This window comes from Molothrus ater, chromosome 17 (genome assembly GCF_012460135.2).
Source record: "Molothrus ater isolate BHLD 08-10-18 breed brown headed cowbird chromosome 17, BPBGC_Mater_1.1, whole genome shotgun sequence".
In the NCBI taxonomy this organism is placed as follows: Eukaryota; Metazoa; Chordata; class Aves; order Passeriformes; family Icteridae; genus Molothrus; species Molothrus ater.
Window position 1 is genome coordinate 925,603 of NC_050494.2, and position 22,218 is coordinate 947,820.

Sequence of the window (22,218 nt, forward strand, 5' to 3'; positions counted from 1 at the left end):
CCCCTCGGGCTGTGCCCGGGTGAGCAGCAGCGCCCAAAGCCAGCGGGCAGTTTGTCACCTGTGCTCGAGAGGGGCGTTCAGCCCTTGGAAAACACGAATAAACTGCTGCAGCTCCATGGCAGAGCCTGGCTCCAGCTCATCCTCGTGTGAAAGCAGCACACACTGACGGGGAGCACTGCAAACCTGGGCAGAAACAAGCCGGCCACATTCCAGATCATAATTTGTCACGTTTAATAAAGGCATCTTTAAAAAATTTATTTACTTTGTTTGTGTTTATTTTGTTCCTTTTAAAATCGTTTTCGTTTTTCCCAGCCCCTTTGTATTTTGTGTTCTGAGCTCCTCACTGACACTTCCATGACAAAGTTTCATGACAAATTTTGCTTCAGAGCTGTCAGATGCCTGCAAGGGCCAGGCTGAAATCAGCACAGGTACTCTGCACACACACATCTCTACAATACAACCCTTTATTTCACAATGCCCATCTCACCTGTACCAAGGGAAACACCAGGTATTTCTTGGTACCTCATGTTAAATTTATCAGATCTTAAATTCATTAGATGTTAAATTCATCAGATCACAACAGATGGGCTCAAAATACTAGAGACACTGGGCCAATTAGCAGATTAAAGGTCTCCATGTTGGATACATCTGTGCTATACTGATGCTGCTTTTAAACAGAGAAAAAAAAAAGGAAATTATTTGGAATACCTTTACTTCTCTTAGCTGAAACCTAGGGGCATAGGTCTCATCTTCCAATTATTTTCAATTTTCTCTTTTTTTGCAATGCAGGCCATGATTGAGCAGAACACTTCAGAACATGCTTTATTTTAAGATTCTGGATAATTGCTGTGAAATTGTTATTTGGGACATAGGAGTGCCCTTTTGAATCAAGACCAAAGTCTTTTTACTCCCAAACATATACACGGTATCCAGCATCAGAAGTTGGTGAATTCAGTTAATAAGGAGGAATTTAATCTTTCAAAGTTTTTTGTGACATTTCATGCGAAGTTCTGCACTGACAATGACTCGATCACATATTTTGCAGCTGTTCATAAAGAACCTCCATGCCCAAGGGACAGATCAGGGCTGGGACAGAGCAGAAAACCCCAGACCATCTCCAGAGAGGTTCAACCCACAAAACTGCCTCCTTCCCTTCCAACGGAGCCTGAAGAGGTCTGCTCCAAGACCCATTTACATCTCTCCATCCTTGGTCAGTGACCAACTCTAGTGCTGATGACAGAGAAATAAATAAATAGATTTGGTGTCCCTGTGGTGAAGTCTCTTCTTGGTGGCACAGAGCACGTCACAGATACAACATTGTGCTTCCCCTGTCCCAGCTGAGGGCATGGATGCACTTGGATCAGGAAATGCTGCTGATGGTGCCGTCAGTGGGAGCTGCTCTGCTCCCCTCATGGGTGGCTGCACTTCAGCAGAGCATGAAAACACCTCTGCTCTCACTCAGCCCAACATGCTGCACTGAGCTGGTCTGGGATCCACAGCTCCCAGGAATAATTAGTCCAATATCTGCCCTGTGGCCCCAACCACCCCAAAATCAGCCCATGCCCTCGAGTGCAGGAGGGTGGCACAAACAGGGAGCCACAGGGTGCCTGGGGAGGGAGGTCAGGGTGAGTGGTGTCATCACCAAATCAAAGAGCAACACAACCATAAGCAGACACACATATATAATATGTACAGTGGCCATGGGTGCATTCGCACCATGAAGGAAAACATCACATTTTAGACCGCAGAAAATGATCAAACTCTGGATTTTTCAGTGCCAAGTGTCTCTAATAGCCAGCAAAAGGAACAGGAAATGTCCAAATGTGGGCTAAATGACCTGGTGCAGATGTCAGCTGGGGTATTCTTCCCTTCTCAATTTCAGACACAAAATGCAAGAGCATTCTTTTATTTTCACTACATGCTGTGGACAGAAAATTATCTCAGTAGTGTTTGGTTTGGTTTTTCTCTCACTCTCTTCAGCTTTTCCAGTAGATTCACTAGGACTAAAACACAGAGCTAAGGTACAGCCATTAATTCAGTCAGCAGAAATTCCCAAGCTTCTCTGTAGGAGTGACCCAGGCTTTTGGAACAGATTGAGATAATGCAGTGGAAGAAAAGCTCTGAACCCACCTAAATGCTCTCCATGTAGTCTTCAGTCTGTGATCTGTGGTTTTTCACTGTGGAGTACTGCTAAGATATCTCCAAAAAAGTGTCTAAGAAAGTTAAACCTGCTACCATTAATCTGAAATTCACCAGTGAGGAGGTTAAACCTCTGTAAGAAAACTACTGGGGGGTGCACAAGTTGTTAGAGGAAGAAGTTGTTAGAGGTGGTGAAAACCATTGCTCTGGTTACAAAATCAGATTGCCAGTGAGTCTGTGCAGCAACTGGATTCAAAATATTTAGTGCCAAAATTCAAGGTAGGTAGTGATGTGGGCACAGGAACCTCCCTGGGATGCTGCATGTTGGCAAAAATCAGCTGGCCCAGATGGAGTATTAGAGCACTCCCCAATATTCCAGCTGCAGGCACCAACAAACATTCCATCAGGTTCTATTAATGACTGGCTTGCACTGGAAGCAAAGAAGGAGCTTGGGAAAGACAGGGAGATGAGGATAATCACCATCAATAATAACACCAGCAGCAGCAGCAGCTGTTTTTTCCCTTGCTCATGTTCCTGATCCCTAAAAGTAAGATGCTGGCTAGAACTGAGCTTTGGAAAGACTGAACTATTAGCAAGACTGCCAAAAGAAAAGTGCTCCTGCCACCCCTGTAACAAGACCCAGGCTGCTTGCAATCCAAAGGACTGAAAAATAAAAAGAGAGCTGGATGTTGCTGCTGCTGGCTCCTCTGTGCTGTCAGGGTGGGGAGTGCAGAACACGTTCCCAGCAGTATGGGGGCTGGGGAAGGGGCCACTTCAGAACATGCACATCACAGGGTTGTGTGTCAGCCTTGGCACAGCCCACGGCCCCGGGAGCTGCTACAAGATTGTGGCTCCAGCAGCATCTGCACTCCTGGGGTCCTTCAGGCCAATGATGAAACTGTTGGTTCTCCTGGCCCCGTGCACCAGGGACACCACTGGGACTTTATCCACCTGATGGCCCCTGGCCACAAGAAATTCAATATCTTCTTCAGGAAACTCACCTGCAGGGATTTGAAAAGAAAGTTGGTAACTGAAACCAGTGTTGCCTCTGCTGCAAAGGTCTGTCTAACACTGCTGGGGCCTGCAGTGGGGGGAACCTGCCTGCTGCTCCTTCAGAATGTCCAAATTCACAAATTAGGACCTTGTGAAGTTTCAGATTTAATTCCATTTTAACTTCCAAGTCTGCAGGGCACACCGTAGGACAGATCTTATTTAGATTTTCCTCTGAAATGGGAAAAGCCCAGAAACTTTGGCTATTTGGTGTGGAATGAGAACCAAATTTCACTTATGGTTGGCTCTGGTGAAGTCTGGGGCAGTGTGAAAAACACCAAATAGACCAAGACTGACAGTAACAAGGACAAGAGCTGACAGTATAGACTGCAGAGGGCCAGCACTGATGCTGTGTTTTCAGCACTGTCAAGCTACAGCCCTTTCCATAAGCCTTGCCTTCTTCCCAGCTGCTGGAATTAAGGGACATGGACTGAAAAGTGAAGAAATATAATTTATGTCAGAGGGAATAAAGTGCAGGAAGCTTTGAGCACATGTCTGGGTGAAGTTCAGGCTGCAGTCTTGCTGAGTTGGATATTGTCCATGGCATCTGATCTCCAGAAGGATTTAAGGACAGGACAAGGCCACTGCCAGGAGATGAGCTGGGACAGAGGAAGGGTTGGGGAGAAGCACCTGAAAGAGCTTGGAGAGATGGTGCCAGAGGGGTCAGGAAGCATTTCCAGGACAAGAGGGAAAGGACATGGCTCAGCAAAGGCTCCAAGCTTTGAAGAAGTTGAATTCTGATTTTTGTCTTCCCCAAAACCCTCCACACCCCTGGGGACCCTAGAACATGGTGACCTGTGGCGCTTCCATTGCAGTGTGCTAGGGAAATCCTGCTCTTTTCCTAAACTTGCTGGATTTGTGTCCATTTGTGTCCCACCCAGTGTCCATACTCACTGTCAACCTGCAAGGTGTTGGACTGAAGCTGGGGGTGAAGTCGACCAAGTGACAAACTTTCACTCAGATTCTTGTTAAATGTTAAAACATTTACCAAAACCTGCAAGAGAATAAACTGTCCTCAATAATAAAAAAAGCTAGGAGAATAGGAGAAGCCAACTTCCTGAGCATGCCCCAAATTGGTGGCTCCAACATCTGCACGTGCAGCAGGCAAAGGAGATTTTGAACCATTTACTGAACTGCATGAACTGCTGCAGGGCTGTGCACACACTAACAGGTCCTTGGAATGTGGCTTGTATGTTGTTGCTTGTAAAGCAGGACATTTTCAGGATAGCATGGGCTTTTTGTCACATAGTTCCTGCTAAAGTAGCAGAGCTGTGTGTCTGGAACATGATGTAAGCTCTAAAGAAGTGTTTGTTACAGCCAAAAGCTCAGCATGTGACTTCTCCAAACAAAGCACTAGGAAGCAGTTCTTGGCTTTGGTTTTGCTCTGAAGAATGCTTTCCAAAAGGTAAGGAAACTGGGAGCCCTTCTCAGGCTTTTTTTTTCAGCAATCCATTACTGCTGTACATGCAATCAAGCTACTGGCAAGTACTTCACCTCCTTACAAATCATAAATTAAGAGGAACTGCCCAATTTATATTCAGTGTTGAGCTGGAAGAATTCAGTTGGGAATGCCTTAAAAGGAGCTTTTCGTGTGGAAAAGGGTTAAAGGGCTGCCAGTTTCCTGCAATTTGCTGAATAAAAAAATGCTCCTTTTTTTCTTAATCATCCTTAAGGTGAGTTTTGAACAGGTATTAGAATGACAAAAACCATTAAAGATTTTGCCAAAATGCTTCTCCTCTACAGTTATGAGTGGTGCCACCAGGAAAGGTGCAAGAAAAGTAAACTGGTAACCCTTAGAGATTTGAAATAACCCAAGTGTGGAACTGGTGACACCAAAGTTTGAACAAGTAACCTGCGGCCACCAGTGTTGACCCAGCCTGGGACAATTAGGAAAGGAAAGGAGGGGACCCTCCTCAGCCTTGAGCGAGCAGCTGCGCAGGGAGGACAGGGCACTGACCTGCACGATGCCGCTCAGGGCTCTGTCGCCGTGGTTGGCTGCCAGGCACAGGTAGGTGCCACACATCCCCTCCGAGGGCCTGACAATGGTGGGCAGCAGGAAGGAGCGCGGCCGCTTCCCGGGCTGAACCAGGTTTGGCTGCAGTTGAGGAAAAGTTGCACCAAAAAATGTCAACAAGCCAACTCTCCCACAGAAGGGACATGGAGCTCATCACCCTCTTCAAACAAGGTTTTACAATGCATAAGGCAGCCCTGGAAGCCACCAGCACAGGTCTGCATTTGTTTCTTTCCAAGATCTGAAGACATTTTTCCTGCTATTTGTTACTTTTTAACCTGAAGGGCAACAATTCATGAAGAAACTGCTTAATACAAGTCCACATTGTTACTTAAAGTGCATCTGGGCTGCAGGGAAAGTAGGTAACGGTGTTGTTTGGTAATTATGCATTTTAATAATAACTTATGGACATGGAGCCCTCTGTTTTCTCACTTTCAGTGGCTCATGTAATGAAAAATAGCAGCTTTCTACAGGCTGTTGTCTCTGTTATTAATAAAGCATTAAATAGTTCCCCTGTTGGGAAGATAAGAATAAAACTGGGAAAAGAAAAGGTAAATAAAGAATTTGTCATGCCATTCATTACCGGCCTGGGGATGGAGTGGTTCATTGTTTTGTTTTGCCAGGAGAAGTCCAACATCTGGCTGTTCAGGAGGATTCCAGAGGGTGTTACTATTCCACTGCCAAAGGGACGATTCAAAGAACTGAAAAGAAACACAGGAAATTTCATCCAAATGACTCCAGAGATTTTTGTACACCTCGAGGCTTTCAGGGCTCCAATTTTCTGTCCCACCTTGTCTTGATAGAGATTCTTTGATGGTTGTCTAGGGCTGGTGAGATTGAGGAGAGACCAATGCACTTAGGAGCAGGACACACCTATGCCACAGCAGTCTGTCCCTCCCCGTGTTTGAGGATTCCCCTTGCTGAGATGGATGTGCTTCCATCACTCCTACATTTGTCACCCCCTCTCCCCAGAGAGCAGGTCCAGGCCACTGCAGCCACGTTCCATTGTCAGAGGGCTCTAAGGCTGCACAGGACAGAGCAGCACCAGCGCACACATCTCAGCCCCACTCTCCCAGTCCTCTGCTGCAGGACTGACTGGGACAGAGCAGCCTGGCTGATCCAGGCCTGTTCCCACCCTGTCCTGTTCCCTCCTCCTTGCTCCCACCCCGAGCTGGAGAGGAGGAAGAGGCCAATCCTTTACCTGGCTGATCCAGGTCTGCTCCCACCCTGTCCTGTTCCCTCCTCCCTGCTCCCACCCCAGCTGTAGAGGAGGAAGAGGCCCATCCTTTACCTCACCACGGCGACGATGAAGTCATCGGGGCCCATGACCAGGACCTGGCTGGCAGCAGCCCCGCTCTCCAGGGGGGAGGGAGGCGTGGACAGGAAGGACTGGGAGTCATTGATCAGCTGGCGCAGGGAATTGGCTTCTGATTTACTTCAGCGAGGAGGGAGGGAGAGAGGAAAGCAAGCTGTGAGCCTGGGGAGCTGGATGTGTCCTGGTGTCTCACACAGCTGGGGCTGGGGGTCCCGAGGGGCTGCATGAGGACAGGGGCCTGGTTTGGTTCACCCCAAGGAAGGAAGGAAGGGGTGACAAGGTGGCTCAGTCTGCACAGAGTGGCACTCAGTCTGCCATGAGCCTCCAAAGGCTCTGTCTACCCCTGTTTGCCCTCACCAGGAGTAAAGCCATCCTCGATGGCCAAGGTGACCACCCCAGCTGAATGCCAGTCTTCAGCAGGAGGACAAGTCAGGCCCAGCCCAAACACCAGCCATGGCTCAGCCTGGCTCTGAGGTGGGAAGCTGGGCTCAAACCCCAGGCCTGGCCTCTCCTGCACAGCTGGGTGTTCTGCAAGGCCCTGAGCCCCACAGAGGGCCAGGAGAGGCAGAAGTGGCACGTGTGGCCATGTCCACAGGGATGGCTGTCTGTCTGACCCACTCAAAGGGAATGTTTAGAGTTGTGGCAAAGTGGGAGGAACCCTCAAATTCAAGTTGGCTCCAGGAAACCTCTGAGTGAGGACATCCTGTGACCCTTCCCCAGAGCCCCGTGCCTGTGGTCAGCTGTGATCCTTGTAAAAGAATGAGCCCTGGGAGGACACTCAGGGTCTGACCTTTCCTTCATAAAACACAGGGAGAAAAAGGCACAGCACAGCCAGGAATGATATCCAACCCACACATCCTGCAACTTCACCTGCCTGTCCTCCTCAGACATACCTCACCATGCCTTCTGCTGTGTGAGTGACAGACACGTCACCAGATGGGTCTCCCAGGTTGCTCGCCAGACTCAGGGCTATTTTTAGTGTCTAAAGAAAGAAAGGAAAGAAAGAGGAGGAGGAGAGGAAGAGAGGAGGAGAGGAGGAAGAGAAGGAAAGGAAAAGAGTGGAGAGGAAGAGAGGAGGAAGAGAAGGAGAGGAAAAGAGAGAATAGGTGAGGAAAGGAAAGGAGAGGAGAGGGGAAAGGAAAAACATTTATGTGGCCCTGGAAATACAGCTTCTAATACTCCAAACTAGAAGAGGTATCTGGTGTCCTGGTGTGTTGGCTGATCCTTATGAAGAAAAATTACCAGAAGTCTGGGTTCTGGGAATACCTCAGTGCAAAGGCTGCCACATGTGGGTATGGGAACCAAGGAACCTCAGTTCAGCATGGCAAACTGTGCTGGAGGAGCCAAGTGAATCCAGCAGTGTTTGTACAACCACGGAATCACAGAATGGTTGGAGTTGGAAAGGACCTTAAAGCTCACCACATTCCATCCCCCTGCCATGGGCAGGGACACCTTCACATGTTTCTCCAACCTGGTCTTGAATGCTACAAGGGATGTGGTAGCCACAGCCTCTCTGGGCAACTGCTGCCAGCAGCTCACCATTCTCACAGGGAAGAATTTCTTCCCTTTATCCCCTCTAACCCTGCCCTCTGGCAATGCACTTGCTATTACAAGTGCAACATCCCTGGCAGGAGCTGATGTCCAGCTCAGTGGTTCAGCCTCACTGCCATCTGGCACACAGGGTCTCCAGGATGCCATTTACCTTCTCTTTCCATTCCTGAATGGTCACCACAACAGCAGGCACCAGACTGAATCCCAATGGGACAGAGGTGCTGGGCTTGCTGCTGCCTCTGGACCCCAGCTCTGCTGGCCCAGCACCAATGCTGAGCAGAAATGAGTGTTCTGCTCTCCAGCTGCTGCCCAGCTCCTGGCTGTAAACCATCCAAAGGGCTTGAAAAGAAAGCATCAGTCCCAGCACACATCAGGGAATGATGGTGCAAAAGGAGGAAAAGATCTGTTTTCTCAGACATGCAGAATCCTGCCTGAGCCAGTCCATTGAAAATGGGAAGATGCAATTTCAAAGGACAGGGTTTATCCAACCCTGGGACCACAGCATAGCCAGGGCAGAGCCATGAGGAGAGAGAGAGCTGCTCCTCAGCCAAGCCAGCCTTGAGAGAGAAAGGCTGAGCAGATACACACTCAGCATTCAGCTTGCAGGCTGGGCCATGGTCATTCAGGATCCAGAACAGCCCACTCCCCTGCAGGCAGCCAGTGAGATGTGACTGCTGGTCTGGAATGTGCCACACAGCAACAGCTTCTCCTTGGTTACCAGCTGTGTGGGGAGCAGAACGTGACAAAGCTCTGGAGAAGGCAGCATTTCCATGGAGCAGTGTTCTGACCACCACACTGTCTCAGGGGGACAAGGGCTTGGAGGCCAGGCAAAAGCTCCATGGAAACAGCAGAGCACTTTCACCCCAGAGGCTGAGGACCTCTTAACCTTGGTCCTGGTTGTCCCAGGGCTGGGTACCTGAAGCTGGCCTAGCACTGAACCTCAGCCCCATGATGAGCTGTGGGACCCAGGCAATCAGGGTTACACATCTCCTGAAGTGACTGCCTTGGAGCTGGAGGGTGCTGCTCCAGGATAACCAGCAGGTGAAACTCTTGGCAGAGGAAATAGATTCACCCAAAGCTTCCTGAAGAGAGCTCAAAAATGACTCAGGTGAGTCAACCTCCTGTGCCTCTGCACAGTGTGTGACATCTCTGCTGCATTTTTGCTGAGACACTTCCATGCACCCATTGTCCTGTCTGCTACAAGAGTGTAGTTAAATCCTCAATTAAAACTTCCAGCTGATAAAGCCCAGCTGTGTATCTGTAAATTCCCAACTCATAAACCCTATCTGTGCATCTGTGGAACATCTAAGACCACAACTCTGCTTACAGAGCAGGAGACAGAACACTTGCTCAACCTCCTGGAAAGCTGCAAGGTTTTGGCAGGAGAGTCCTAAATACTGGCAAAATTCTGGACCTCAGAGATCGGGAGGTGGGCAAAAATGTAAACTTTTTTTAAAATGTGAAGTGTTGGGTAGGTTTTCCTTGTCATCACCGTGTAGAGGCTTTTCTTGCAGCACACCTTGCAGTGCCCTCAGGTGCTCTGCAGTGGCCAGGACCACTGGAGCTCAGAGGTGGAGGAACTTGATGGGACCACCCTCAGGTGCTGTGGGGTCATTCTGAAGAGATAACTGTATACAAGAAATGGACAAAGCCACGGTTTGTTCTGAAAAAGCTCTTCCTAAGATGCTCCTGCTCAGCCTCTGAGACAGCAGCACTGCTCAGTTTTACACCTTAGCAGTCTATTTGCTCATTCTCCTCTGGGAATAACATACAAACATTTTTGTACAACCACAAAATAAATAAATCATTCTCTAGCAGCACAAGCAATTCAGCCAGATGTTGAACTTCCTCTTACCTCCACCATCCAGTGCAAGATATTCCCTCTGGATCCTTGCCTTGTGATGTTAAAGCCCTCGAGGATGTTCAGTGCTGAGATCAGTGCAGGACCTGCATGTGGAGGTGGGGGGGTGAAAACAAGGTGCCCTGTGGAGGGAAGAGAAGAGGAATGAAGCTGCTTTTGTCAGACACCATCCAGTGAGAGCACTCATCCATGAGGACAGGGAAACCCTTCCTGATTCAAGAGGAAACAATAGAAAGCAACATGATTTGAGAAGGATTTCCCAGAACATTCCTGTTGTATCTTTCTGTTTCTTCATGAAGGATGAAGGAAGCCCAAAAAGGAATGCTTTTTTACTTCTGCAATTCAGTTCTCATTGGTTGGCTGCTGGTTTCTAGACTGCAGTATGGAAGAATGGAGATGGAATTGTAGAAAACCAGAATGGTTTGGGTGGGAAGGGACCTTAAATCCCATCCAGTGACACCCCCTGCCCTGGGCAGGGACACCTTTCACTATCTCAGGCTGCTCCAAGCCTCGTCCAACCTGGCTTTGGGCACTTCCAGGGATCCAGGGGCAGCCACAGCTTCTCTGGGCCCTGTGCCAGGGCTTCACCTCCCTCACAGGGAGAGATTGCTTCCTAACATCTATTCTAAATCTCTTCTCTTTTAGTCTGAAATCATTCCTCTTGTCCTATCACTCTCTGCCCATGCTAAAAGTCACTTTCCCTCATTTTTTTTATAAAACTCTTTTACATACTGGAGGGCTACCTAAAAAATTTGCAACATTACAGCTATAAGGAGGGTAAATACAGGGACTGCTAGAAAACATTGACATTGCATAAAGTTAGCTTTTTTTCCCTTTGGGAACTGTCTTCAGCTGTAGGTCCAGCTTCTGTTGAGATGTTGCATCAAGATATGAACATGTTGCATCTTTAAACTTCCCAGGGAAAAAAAACATTTCAAAGTACTGAAAATCTCCTGAGCAACCCATGATGCATCAGTGTCAGCAGGAAATAGCAGGAAACTGTCTGGAAGGCCTTTCTGCAGACATTTCAGCACGGTTTTGACTTCAACTCTTGCTCAATGCTGTTGCCACCCCTTGCAAGGTGAAGAAAAGCTTCCCCTGGAGCTGCATGGCTCCAGGGGGAGGGTGTACCTCGATAGGTTGTGTGCACAGGGTCCTCCACAGTGACACTGTAATTGCTGAAATCCTCCTCCACCAAGACTCCTCCGTAGCTGTGGACCTGCACGAGAGCAAAGCAGTGCACCCTGAGCAGCCTGGGCCAAGGCTCTGTGTGCAACACACCCTCACTTCAAACACACTCCACTGAGATCCCTGAGCAGGTGCCAGGTTCCTTAGGGTACCCTGGACATCTGTGCTTTCACAGCCCTGGGCACCTGGCTCACTGTTCAGCACATCAGGATGCTCTGCACACCCCTCCTAAAGCTCACCCACCCCAAGGGTGCTCCCAGGACATTCTGTCTGCCCAGGAAGATGGGAATTGGCCCTGCCCTGCAGCCTCCCTGCCCTGGCTGGCAAACAGGAGTGTGATAAGGGGCATTGAATACTGCCAGGATTATGGGTCCAGGAGACAAGGAGCTTGGGTATAGCAGGTGGCCATCACTAGAAACATCAACTAAAAAAATCACTGTTCTCACCCTATCTGAAATTATTTCATCTGATAGTGGGTCTGCTGCAGCCTTGGTCTTCCTGTAAGATTCCTGTCAGAGGTACAATGTATCAGGGTTGGTACAGGAAAGATGGGCCATTCTCTCCATTGCAGGTCTTCTGTGGCTGAGTCATGATGGAGATGAGGGAGGACTATCAGAGGGTGGTGGGGCACTGCCCAGGCTCCCCAGGGAATGGGCATGGCCCCAAGGCTGCCAGAGCTCCAGGAGTGTCTGGACAATGCTCTTAGGGAGAGGGTGGGATTGTTGGGATGCCTGCATGCTCTGAGCTCTAACCCAGCTGGCTTCCTTGGCAGGAAAACTCCCCTGGCAAAACTGAATGAATCACTGGAGCAGGACAGCTAATGCAGGGCATGCTGTGGGGCCAGAATGTCAAGCAACCCCAAAGCTGCTAAAGGTGTCTCTCCTACCTGGGATCCCTGTTTCCTTCCCAGAGAAAAGGCTGGTTGGACCCTAGGGCTGTGCTGAGCCAGGACCTGGCTCCCCAGAACCAGCCAGTGGGGAATGGGGCACAAGGAACAGAGAAAGGGCAAGAAGCCCCAGTCAGCCACACACTGCAGACATCCCAAATTCCCAAGAGAGCACTATTTTGCACCTGTGCCTGGAAGCAAAGAGTGGGTGTTTTGGAGCTGTTGATTTCACCAGATGGATGCCCTCCCTGTGCTGGAACAATAACCACTTTGTGAAGGCAGCACTTTGCTCTGAAACCAAAGCTGGAATTGTGCACTGGATCCCAGAGCTTGTCAGGTCTTTGATGTGCCAACCCTGGGCCTTGTTCCTCCACAGGGAATTTGTGCTTCCCTGTGGCAGCCCCCAGGTCAGGGAAACACAGTGACAAAGCAGGGTTTAGCTGTGGAGATGCTTGGGACTCCTCCTGCTCCTCATCCTTCACCTCTGCTGTAGTTCAGGTGAACTGTAGATTTCCAAACACAGAGCCCACAGATGTCTGAGTCTTGAGTGGAATGAACACATTCCAGATTCTTGATGAGCTATTGAAGGAGCACCACTTGAGCCACGGTGGCACAATAAAATGGTGCTCCAACTACCCTGACTGCAGCCACAGAGATATAAAAGTTGCTATGGTTTGTTGGGGGCTTTTTTTCACCAGAATTACTTTGTCTGTTCTGATATTTTTTCCAGAGCACCTCTAACAGGAGTTAAACTAGGGCAACCCCAAGTGGGACCAAGCCTTTCTAATCCTCTGCTCACAAGACTCAGGTTTTTTTTTAAACCATCTTCCTGGAGTCTGTATCCTACAGTCCCATTAACCACAACAACTTGTTTCTCAACAGCCTCTCATCCTGGAGGAAAAGGCTTTGTCATCCAAGTGAACAGAGCCTAGAGCCCAAAATGATTTTTGTTTCCCTTCCAGACTGTCCTGGTTATAGAGGAAATGGAGGTTTCACTTCTGTAGACTGTGGGATTGGCCTGTGTGTCAGTACTCCCACCACTGCAGGGACAGGAAAGAAAAAGGAGGCATCTGTCCCCATCATTGTGCTGACACTTGGCTTATCTGCAGTTTGTCACCTTAAGCAGGTGGCAGCCCCAGGCTGGCAGGTGCCAGGGGCAGTCCTGGCTCACCTCAGAGATCATCTCTTGGGTCAAGTTCCCGCTGTAGAAGGCTGCCACCCCTTCTGCCCCCAGCAGCTGCAGCATGGCCGCCAGGTCCAGGCGCCGGACGAACATCCCAGGCAGCAGGGGCTGCCCACCCGGCAGGAAGAGCTCCTGGAATCGCTCAGAGTAGTTCAGGTCCTTCAGCTCACTCAGGGCTTTGGCTGCAGGTGAGAAGGGGAAGGACATCCAGAAAAAGCAGGGGTCAGGAAGGCACAAAGGACCTGGAGTCACGGTGCACCTGATGGGGATGTTGGAGACCTGCTGCTGCCTCTGGTCCTATTGCAAAACTAGAGAGGAGCTGGACCACTGGTCCTTTGGAACTGGGAAAGAAACCCAAAGAAACCCCAGAACCCTTCCCTGCCTGGCCCTGGGCACTGCCCAGTGTGGTTTGTCTGCCCTGGCTCTGCCCAGACATGGCAAAGGGCTCCCGTTTGGCTGCCACCACGCTGTCCCTGGCTCACACATTGCTCAGCTCCCAACAGCACCCAATCTCCACGTCCACAAAGCCCTGATTTCCCATGACTAACCCCCTGCATCCCCAGCTGCCTTGCACAGTGAACTGCCCTGAGCTGCCCATCAGGTACTCACCCAGGTCATGTGTGACATTAAAGCCATTCTGGGCAACATCGGCTGTGAGGCCCAGCAGCTCGGACCAGGGGAGCCTGGCAAGGGAGAGAGGACAAGGAGAAACGGGCCTTGGAGGGCTGCAGTGGGGCAGGGTGGTGGGGAGCTAGCACAGGGCTTGGCTCTGCAGTCAGGGCTCCTGGGACACCAGGCTGTGGGGCCAGCAGTGGCCAAAAGGAGCACTGAGCTTTCAGTGTTTCTCCTCAACAGGATCATGTCAGTGCTCCAGGATGTGTCCCAGAGAGAAATGGCCGTGCATGGATGGGGGAAGGGCTGTGCCAGCAGCAAGAGCTCAAGCCAGGCTCTGGTGGTGAGCAAGTCATTCAGATCCCTCTGTATCCCAACAGAGCACCAAGGACAGGCACATCTCTTAGGGTGCAGCTAAAGAGACAATGAAAATGCACAGACACGCAGGGCCATGTGCTGCAGCTCTAACAGAACATTCATTGTACATCTTCTTAGCCAACAGTTCACTTTGCAGAAAACATGACCAAGCTGAATTTTTTCTTTGGTACATGAAATAGCAAAAAAATAATAATCTCTTTCAACACAAGCCTCTAAGTACCTCTTTGCTGATGGTTTTGACTGGTGGCTGAGAACATGGTCTGATGGCAAGGGCTCATGTGCTCCCAGCTTCCCACAGGGACCCCAGGGCACAGCCTGTGCCAGCCTCATGTCTTACCTGCCATGTAACTGGTGTGCCTGGTGCATTCCTAGGATCATGCCTGGCACCCCTACGAGCAGACCTGGCTGTAAAACAGGAAGGACAAAAAGGAAGAGTAGTATCCTTTCCATGAGGACGTGGGACACCGTCCCCAACTGCAAGGGGAGGTGCAAATCATGCTTACTTTGGAATTATCTGCATAGTTAGGAGAGGGGAAGAGTCTGTAGCAACACACTTTACTATGGAATAAAAGGTTTTGGAAGGAGAGAGGCAAATTCAATCTTGTTCTCAACCCAGTTTGGTCAGGAGAGAGAACTCAGCAGAACAACCTGGGATTATGCTCCTTCCTGGGACTCTTGTCCTCCCAGCACCCTGGTGCCACAGAGATGTACCTCTTTATTCCCCAAAGCTCTGCAGGTATTTCGGGGCTGATAAAGAAGTTTTTTCCCTAGATTCCTCATGTCTGCAGGGCCCAGAATCTCTCATGATGAGAGAGACCTCTTGCAGCTTTGTTGGACATCTGCCCCTCAGCCTGAAAGTTGGAGAGAGGAGAGCTGGAGACAATGGCTGTGGGCCGGGTTCTCACCTTGGTGTCCTGCTGCGGGTCCCCTTCCAGCGGGATGCCCAGGGGAGCCACCTCACGGAAGTCGATCACCCAGCTCCTGTTCTTGCGGATGTCGTGGACCAGCATCACCCCGCCCCTGCGGCGAGACAGGGTCAGGGCGTGGCGCGGCCGCTCCAGCAGCACCGCGGCCGTGCGGCTGAGGCCAGGGCGGCCCGGTGAGACAAGGGGCGCTGTGCCAGGTCACCGGCCCCAGCAGGGCCACCAGGTGGCCGGAGTAGCAGCGAATGCTGCTGTCCTTGCCTAGGGCACACACCAGGACAGCCAAGGCAGGGTTGGTGTGGGACGCAGGCAGCCCTGTGCTGAGCCTGGTGAGGCTGGAGCAGTCCCTGCCTGCCTGGTCATGGAGCCACTGGCTCTGTTCCACTGCCGGGCTGGGACCATCTGGGATTTTCTTTCTAATCTGAACAGTTTTGCAACAAAAGACGGTGTTTGCTTACAGCGGCAATGGGTGGTGCAGCTGGAGCAGTGATCAGGTGGCTTGGGTTTATACAAGGCTGCTGAGCCCTCCTGCAGAGCCAGGAGCACCGGGCTCACGTGGATGCCACCCTGGGAATGAGGGCTGGAGAAGGACACCCCTCCCTGGCAGCTTCCTGGAGCTGGGCTCAGACCTTAGCCTCAGGAGCAGAGCTTGTGGAAGGCAGAACTCGGGCTCTGAAAGCACTGGGGCTGAGCCCAGGGTGTTTGTAACTCCTGGCACAGCTCCCATGGCTGGGGGGCCATGTCTCCCTCTGCCCCTCACCAGCCCTCTCGAGCCTGGGGCTTGGATGCTCCCTGCACCAACTTCAGCAGAAACAATTCCCTGCCTGGGGTTTCTGTCCTGTGCTGACAGCATGGAGCACGGGAAGGGTCACTGTGACAGATGTGGACACATCCACTGCCTGATGTCAGAGCCCTGGCACCACACGAGCCTGGCACTGCCACAGAGGCATTTCTCAGGTGAAGAGGGACTTTTTACAAGGGCAGATGGTGACAGAACAAGGGGGAATGGCTTTACACTGACAGAGGGCAGATTTACATCAGGTATTTGGAAGAAATATTCCTCTGTCTGAGGAGGAGGTAGGGGAACCAGGCACTGGTGCAGGCTGCCCCATCCCAGGAAGTGTCCAAGGCCAGGCTGGATGGGGCTTGGAGCACCCTGGGATAGTGGAAGGTGTCCCTGCCCATGGCAGGGGGTGGCACTGGATGGGCTTTAAGGCCTCTCCAACCCAAACCATTCTGGGATTCCATGAAACCACTCCCTTGGGGACAGCCGAAGCCAGGAGCAGAGGGCGAGTGCCCCACACTTACCCTCCCAGGCCCGAGGTGTGGGGGTTGACGATGCCGGCGCACAGGGCCGAGGCGATGGCGGCGTCCACCGAGGAGCCGTGCCGGGCCAGCACGTGCGTGCCCAGCGCCGTGCAGCGCGCAGCGTCCGTCACCACGGCGCCGCGGTGGAACAGCTGCGGGACACAGAGGGCACCCTGGGCACTGCTGCTCCTGCCCGGCTCTGTGCACACCCACCCATGTGCCACCTGAGGCCTGGGGCCAGCGCCGGGGCCGATCCAACCAATGCCAGTGGGCACCGTGCGTCCCTTGGCACATCCCCGCTCCAGGGCAGCTGCAGGCAGCCACGGCCACCAGTTCAGACAGCTTTCCACGCTTGGTGTGCCAGGCTGGGGGGCCACATCTCCCTCTGCCCCTCACCAGCCCAGAGCTGTCCCTGTGCTGCAGCCAGGCAGTCACCAGGAATGGGGATACAGCTGTAAAGAATGCAGCAGGGCCACAGGACCACAGCATGTTCTCATCCTTGTGCCAGAGCTGTGTTAATGCTGTCCCATGATATTTTAAAGAGTTGATTTTGTCCCTATGGCACAAATTGCAGCATCTTAACAAAAGCCAGGCTAGCCTGGGGACATGAAAAGACAGAAGGGCCATGGCTACATGTGGAGATGATGATGGTGACTCCTGGCTGACTGTGACCCTGGCAGAGGTTCTGCAGGGTCCAATCCTGTGGCCATACTGCCTTGGCTGTGCAATCTAGCACTGGGCCGTGGGACAGATTAGCAGGAGGTTCACCTCTGTTTTCAGTTATTTCTCTACTTAGTCCTGGATGAATCTTCCAGAGGTGAATCTGGGCATGTATGCCCATAATCCATAAAACTCTGTCCATGTGGACAAGATGCCTACTGTTTCACTAAGAATTATTTTCTGAAAGCATTCCCATCTAGTTCAAACCACAGCTGCAGTCACAGCAGTGGGGTTTTCTGTTCCCCCCCGGCAGCACCTCCAAACCTGCCTGACACAGCCCCCCACACCTGGACATGGGACAAGCTCTGAGAGTCTGGCTCGGCTCTCCAAGTACAACCTCCAGGTGCAGGAAAAGGCTTTCAAGCCAATTTGGGGTGGAACCAGGGGGAGACTGGCACCCAGGGCCTCACTGACACCAGCCATGGCTCCCCAGTGCTTCCCTTGCTGAACTTCTGACCAGGAGGAAAGTCAGGGAGCTCTCCCATCTTTGGAGCCAAAGCCCAACCATAAAGCCACGGTTTCGTCTTACCTGAGGGTCCCCAAAATAGATCTGCATGATGAGGGCCACGGTGACGCCCGTGGCGAAGGTCAGGCAGGCGGTGATGATGACGGTCAGCCCGTCCTGCCGGCAGCTGCAGTCTCCTGAGAAGGGGTCCTTGCTGGTCTCCTGCAGAGGGGACACATCCTGGCTCCCCATCTCTGAGGAGGACGAGGGCAGGCGCTGGAGACGCGCAGACTTCAGGAAGGAGTCTGGGTCTTTGTGGGCAACAGGGAGAAAACAGGTGTGAGTTATTGAGCAACTTGGGGCTCTTATTGCAGTGTTTACCCAGCACTAACATTACACTGAGCCCCTTCCAGCACGGCTATCACCTTCCCCATTGATCCCAGCCCTCAGGAGCCTTTCTGGCTCAGATACTGCTTTGAGTCATTTTACTGATCCTTTTTTTTAGCTCTGGTTATTCCAAGATGACTTCCCTGGAGATTAAGAGACAAGAAACCCTTGAATTTTTACTCCATTTCAGTCCATTCATCAGCCTTCAGTGACAGGCCCACTCTTATGCTCCATTTGGAGGGGTTCTTAACAAAGCAAACAGGTCTTTGAAATGCAGCAGGACTGAAGAAGAGGAAATTAAGATATGAAAAAAGATGCAGCAGCTTTACTTGGAGCTGTGATTGAGCTAAAGCACCTGAGCAAAACAGAGGTAAAGCAAAACATTTGGCCTGGGAAGAGAAAATCCCTCTAGGGAAGCGAGGGCAGGGAGGAGCAAACCTGCAAACCGGAGGCTTTGGAACATCCACTGGCTCCTCTGCAGGAAGGACTCTGCTTTAATTCCTTGCTTCCTCTGGCAGATGAGGCCCACTGTGAAATGAAGCCACACACTGGACACCCAGCTCCAAGATGGCAAAGCAGTGGGGCAGGAGTTTGTTGGGCCTCAGCAGGATGAAAAAGTCTCTTTTTTGCTCGGAAAGATGCCTTGAATCTCTGTGAGTGTCAGCTGCTGCCCTTGTGCTGGGAGGACACCGGCTAAGGATGCCCTGCCTGTCCTGGTGCTGCCAGGCACACAGAGCTACTGGGGCAGCTGTGAGGTTGTGCCCATCCCTCATGGGCTCTGAAGGGGATCAAGTAGCTCAGGGCATCATCCAGGGCTCCTGGAGGAATTTTTTCAGGGGCTGCAGTACTCTGTGCATCCATAGTGGAAGAAGAGGCACCAAGTGGAAAAGACAAGATTGTCCCTCCGTACAGATGTTTCTTGGGCTTGGAAAAGGAGAGGGGAGCAAGCAGGAAAGCCCACATCCCCCATCAACTGCCTGCCTGTCTGCTCTGGCGGGTGCTGGGTATCACCCTGGGCACTGCCAGCCCAGTCCTTGTCATGGCATTAACCTGACCTGGCTGCAGCTCTCCTCAGGCCAGGGAGGGAAGGAATTTTAATTTCAGTGATGCTGCAACCAGGAGTAAACTTCCACAGCCAGGAAATCCCCTCAGAGGGAATTTAATCTCATTTGTGCTGTGGTGGTTTAGGAGTGGGACTGGGAAAGGCTCAGCTTTTGCAGCCTGAGCCTCTGAGCACACACTGAGCCCCTCATGGGCTTTTCTGGTCTAGGCGAGCTGGACTGAGCGGGAGGACTGGCTGGTGGCCTCAGTGGGGGCCACAACTGGCCTGGCAGGGGCTGCCATTGGGGTGGGATGTCACATACAGCCCCTGGCACACACGAGTGAGGCCCCAGTCCCACCTGCAGGGAAACAGTGGGGAGTGAGCTGGACTCCAGGACACCATCCCTCTGCTCTGGTGACAGGCCAGCCCAGCATGAGGGGACATGAATACCTAGGAAGCAACTGCAGAAGAGGGCAGACCACAGCCCTCCCACCATGCAGCATCTCCATTCTCTGCCACAGACATCCTATTTTTAGTCTCTGTGCCCACGGTGTTGCATAGGGACAGCAGAGCTGCGGTGTGGGGATGGGAGCAGCTGGAAGGGGTCACTTGGGATCAGAAGCAGCCTGCGTAGTCAATGCACAGCTGCCCATCCCAACACCAATGTGCATGCTTTGAAAAAGAAGCTACCAAATCCCATTTGGCTTCTGTGGGGCCGTGAAGGAGTTGTAGCTTTAAGTGGGAGCCAATGCTTTGGAGAACCAGGGCCACCTCAGGTCTGGAGCTACTGCAGAGGAGACAGCAGAGACTGGAGCTGCTGGTGGGCTCTGCAGGTGCTCCTGCAACAAGTGTCAGGAGAGCAGTAGCTCTCTTCTCCAGCAACCCCGCCTGCAGGTGCTGGCACTGCCAAAAGTCCACCAGATTCTGGCTGTGTGACAAGAGGCCTTGTGCTGCCAGGAGAGCTGCTCCCACACTCCTGCCGGCAGCAGCTTTGCCTCGACGGTCAGAAGAGCACAGGGTGGGAACGGGCAATGGGAGCTTCACCCGTGGGCATGGTGGGACAGGGCAGAGGGCAAGGGGAGCCTGGGGCTGTGCAAACATGGGCTTGGGGGCTGACAGGTACCCGGACTGGGAACCAGCCCCAGGGGGAAGGGCAATACCGCCAAAAGAAACATGACATGGGGGAGAAACAGCATTTCTCTCAACTATGGAGGAGGAAGCAATCAGTTAAAAATAGGCAGAGGATTTTCTCATAGATCAAACGATCACCTGACTTTATTCCAGCTGAGCACCGGAGGGATGAAGCATCCCGAACTGAGGGATGTGCAAGGAGCACCCTAGGGTGGGGGGATGCTCAAGGAGCATCCCAGGTGGAGAGACGCTCAAGGAGCATGCAAGAAGGCCATGCACAAGTGGTCCAGGCCGAGCAGGCTGTGGGAGAGCACATTCCAGGCTGCCCTGGGAGGCTCTGTGCCGAAGCCCCGGATCTCTGGCTGCCTTCCGTCCCTCAGGGTGAAGGCGGGGCCGGGGCGCAGGGACGGCGGGAGCCGGGGAGCCCCGCTCCGGGCGCGGGGCCGAGGGCCGGGGGTGCCGGGGGCCGCGGGCGGGCTCTGCCGCCGCCCCTCACCCGTGTCCTGCTCGCCCAGGAACGCGTCCTCCTCCTTGCGGGCGCGGAGGCCGCTCTCGGCCGCGCCGCTCGGCTCCTCCTCGGGCAGCCGCGGGAAGCTGGTGATGCTCATGTAATCCACGGGCGAGCCGGCGGCCAGGGCCCGCTGCCGGCCCGGCACCGCCTCCGGCACTGCCATCGCCGGCTCACCCCGAACCGGGTCACGCCGAGCCGGGACACCCGAGCCGAGCCGGGACCCACAGCGGCGCCGGGCCGGGCCCACCGCTCCCGGTCAAACGGAGCCGCCCCGCGCCGGCCGGGCGGGGCAGCCGGAAGGGGCCGGGCTCAGGGGCGGCTCCTCCCGGGGCTGGGGGCGCTCCGGGCCGCTCCGGCAGCCAGCACCGGCCGGCGGGGAGGGCCCGGACCCCGCTCCAGCCGGGGCTGCTCCATGGCCCGAGCTCCTCTGCGCCCCTGACCCACACAGGGGGATCTGCCCCGGCCACGCCGCACCAGGCGGGTTTCGGGCCAGGCCTCCGGGGAGCTGGATCCGAGATTCCTACGTCCGTCTCCAGAAGGCTGGAAGAGTTTTCCAGGGGATGTGCACGCACATTATGTCGCTGCCACAGCCAGCCCGTAGCAGAGGGCTCGCATGTCACCCCTTGTCATGGGGCAAGGGGCCACCAGCGCCCAGTGGGACCATCAGCAAGAGATGCTGTGACATTGGCCCAGAGCGGCCGGGTGTCTGCTCTGCCACAGCCTGCCTTCCATCGCTGCCTGCTCGTGCGTGTGGATGAGAGCTGGACACCGCCGTTCCCTCTGCAGCACAGGGGGTTTGGGTTGCCGTTTGCAGGTGCAGCTGGCCAGGCTCACCTGGCACTGGTGGCTCCCTGCTCCTGGCTCCGGCAGCACCGGCACAGGTGTCAGGAGGGGCTGAGGCTGCACAGGGAACCAGCACAAAGCCGGGGAGAGCCAAATGGGGGCACAGGGCCAGTTAAGCCTGGGGCAGGCCTGAGCTGTGGTTACCAACAGCTCCCATTTGGCAGAGTTGTGGTGGACTTATATGCGTTGAGGGGCCTGGATTACATGGATGTTTCTGAGATCAAATTGGCTGAAACATTTAAATTTTCCCCTGCACTTCTTCCAGAGATTGACCTAAAAACTGCCAGTAAAATAACTGTAAGATGGAAAATGTTGTTTCTCTCCGTGGTCCAAGTTTGTGAAAATTCCTTATCCCTGCAACAACACTGGCCTCTCTCGACTTGGCACACAAACTTGTCTCTTGGCTGCCAGATCTGAAAAATCCATCTACTGCCCCAATGTATCCTGGACATCTGTTGTTTTGGGAGGCAGAGCATGTGAAGTGCTGTTTGGATCTGGGGAGGTCACCTGACAGGTACATGTCCTACTTTCTCATCCTCCAATGAGCCAGCTAATCCCCTGCATGAGCAGCTCCACTGGCTCGGTGCTTCTCAATGCAGGGATTTGTAAATCTTCCTTTGCTGAGGCACTGGTAAGGTTTTGGTTGTGCCTCCAGCAGCCCGAGGGCATCATGACCATTGCTAGCTATAGTAAATAAATAAATAGGACTAGGGACAGGAGTAGGATAGTTTGGC

The 22,218-nt window shown here is 52.8% G+C and overlaps 1 protein-coding gene across 2 annotated transcripts; it reads right to left on the reverse strand.

The window, feature by feature from the left end:
• Positions 1–950: 950 nt before the first annotated feature.
• Positions 951–20,893, reverse strand: GGT7 (gamma-glutamyltransferase 7). Of its 2 annotated transcripts, XM_054516663.1 has the most exons (16): positions 20,627–20,893; positions 18,396–18,485; positions 17,655–17,881; positions 16,406–16,557; positions 15,080–15,194; positions 14,512–14,579; positions 13,794–13,867; positions 13,173–13,366; positions 11,059–11,146; positions 9,922–10,049; positions 7,409–7,497; positions 6,492–6,635; positions 5,784–5,901; positions 5,147–5,284; positions 4,084–4,183; positions 951–3,140 (listed from the first exon to the last, which is right to left on the reverse strand). In XM_054516663.1, exons 1-16 carry the CDS (start codon positions 20,802–20,804, stop codon positions 2,977–2,979), a joined length of 2,067 nt encoding a protein of 688 aa, XP_054372638.1. In that variant the 5' UTR covers positions 20,805–20,893; the 3' UTR covers positions 951–2,976. The 2 variants fall into 2 exon arrangements, with proteins under 2 accessions (XP_054372638.1, XP_036251851.1); XM_036395958.2 differs by lacking the exon at positions 18,396–18,485 and having other exon boundaries at positions 20,627–20,892.
• Positions 20,894–22,218: the final 1,325 nt, after the last annotated feature.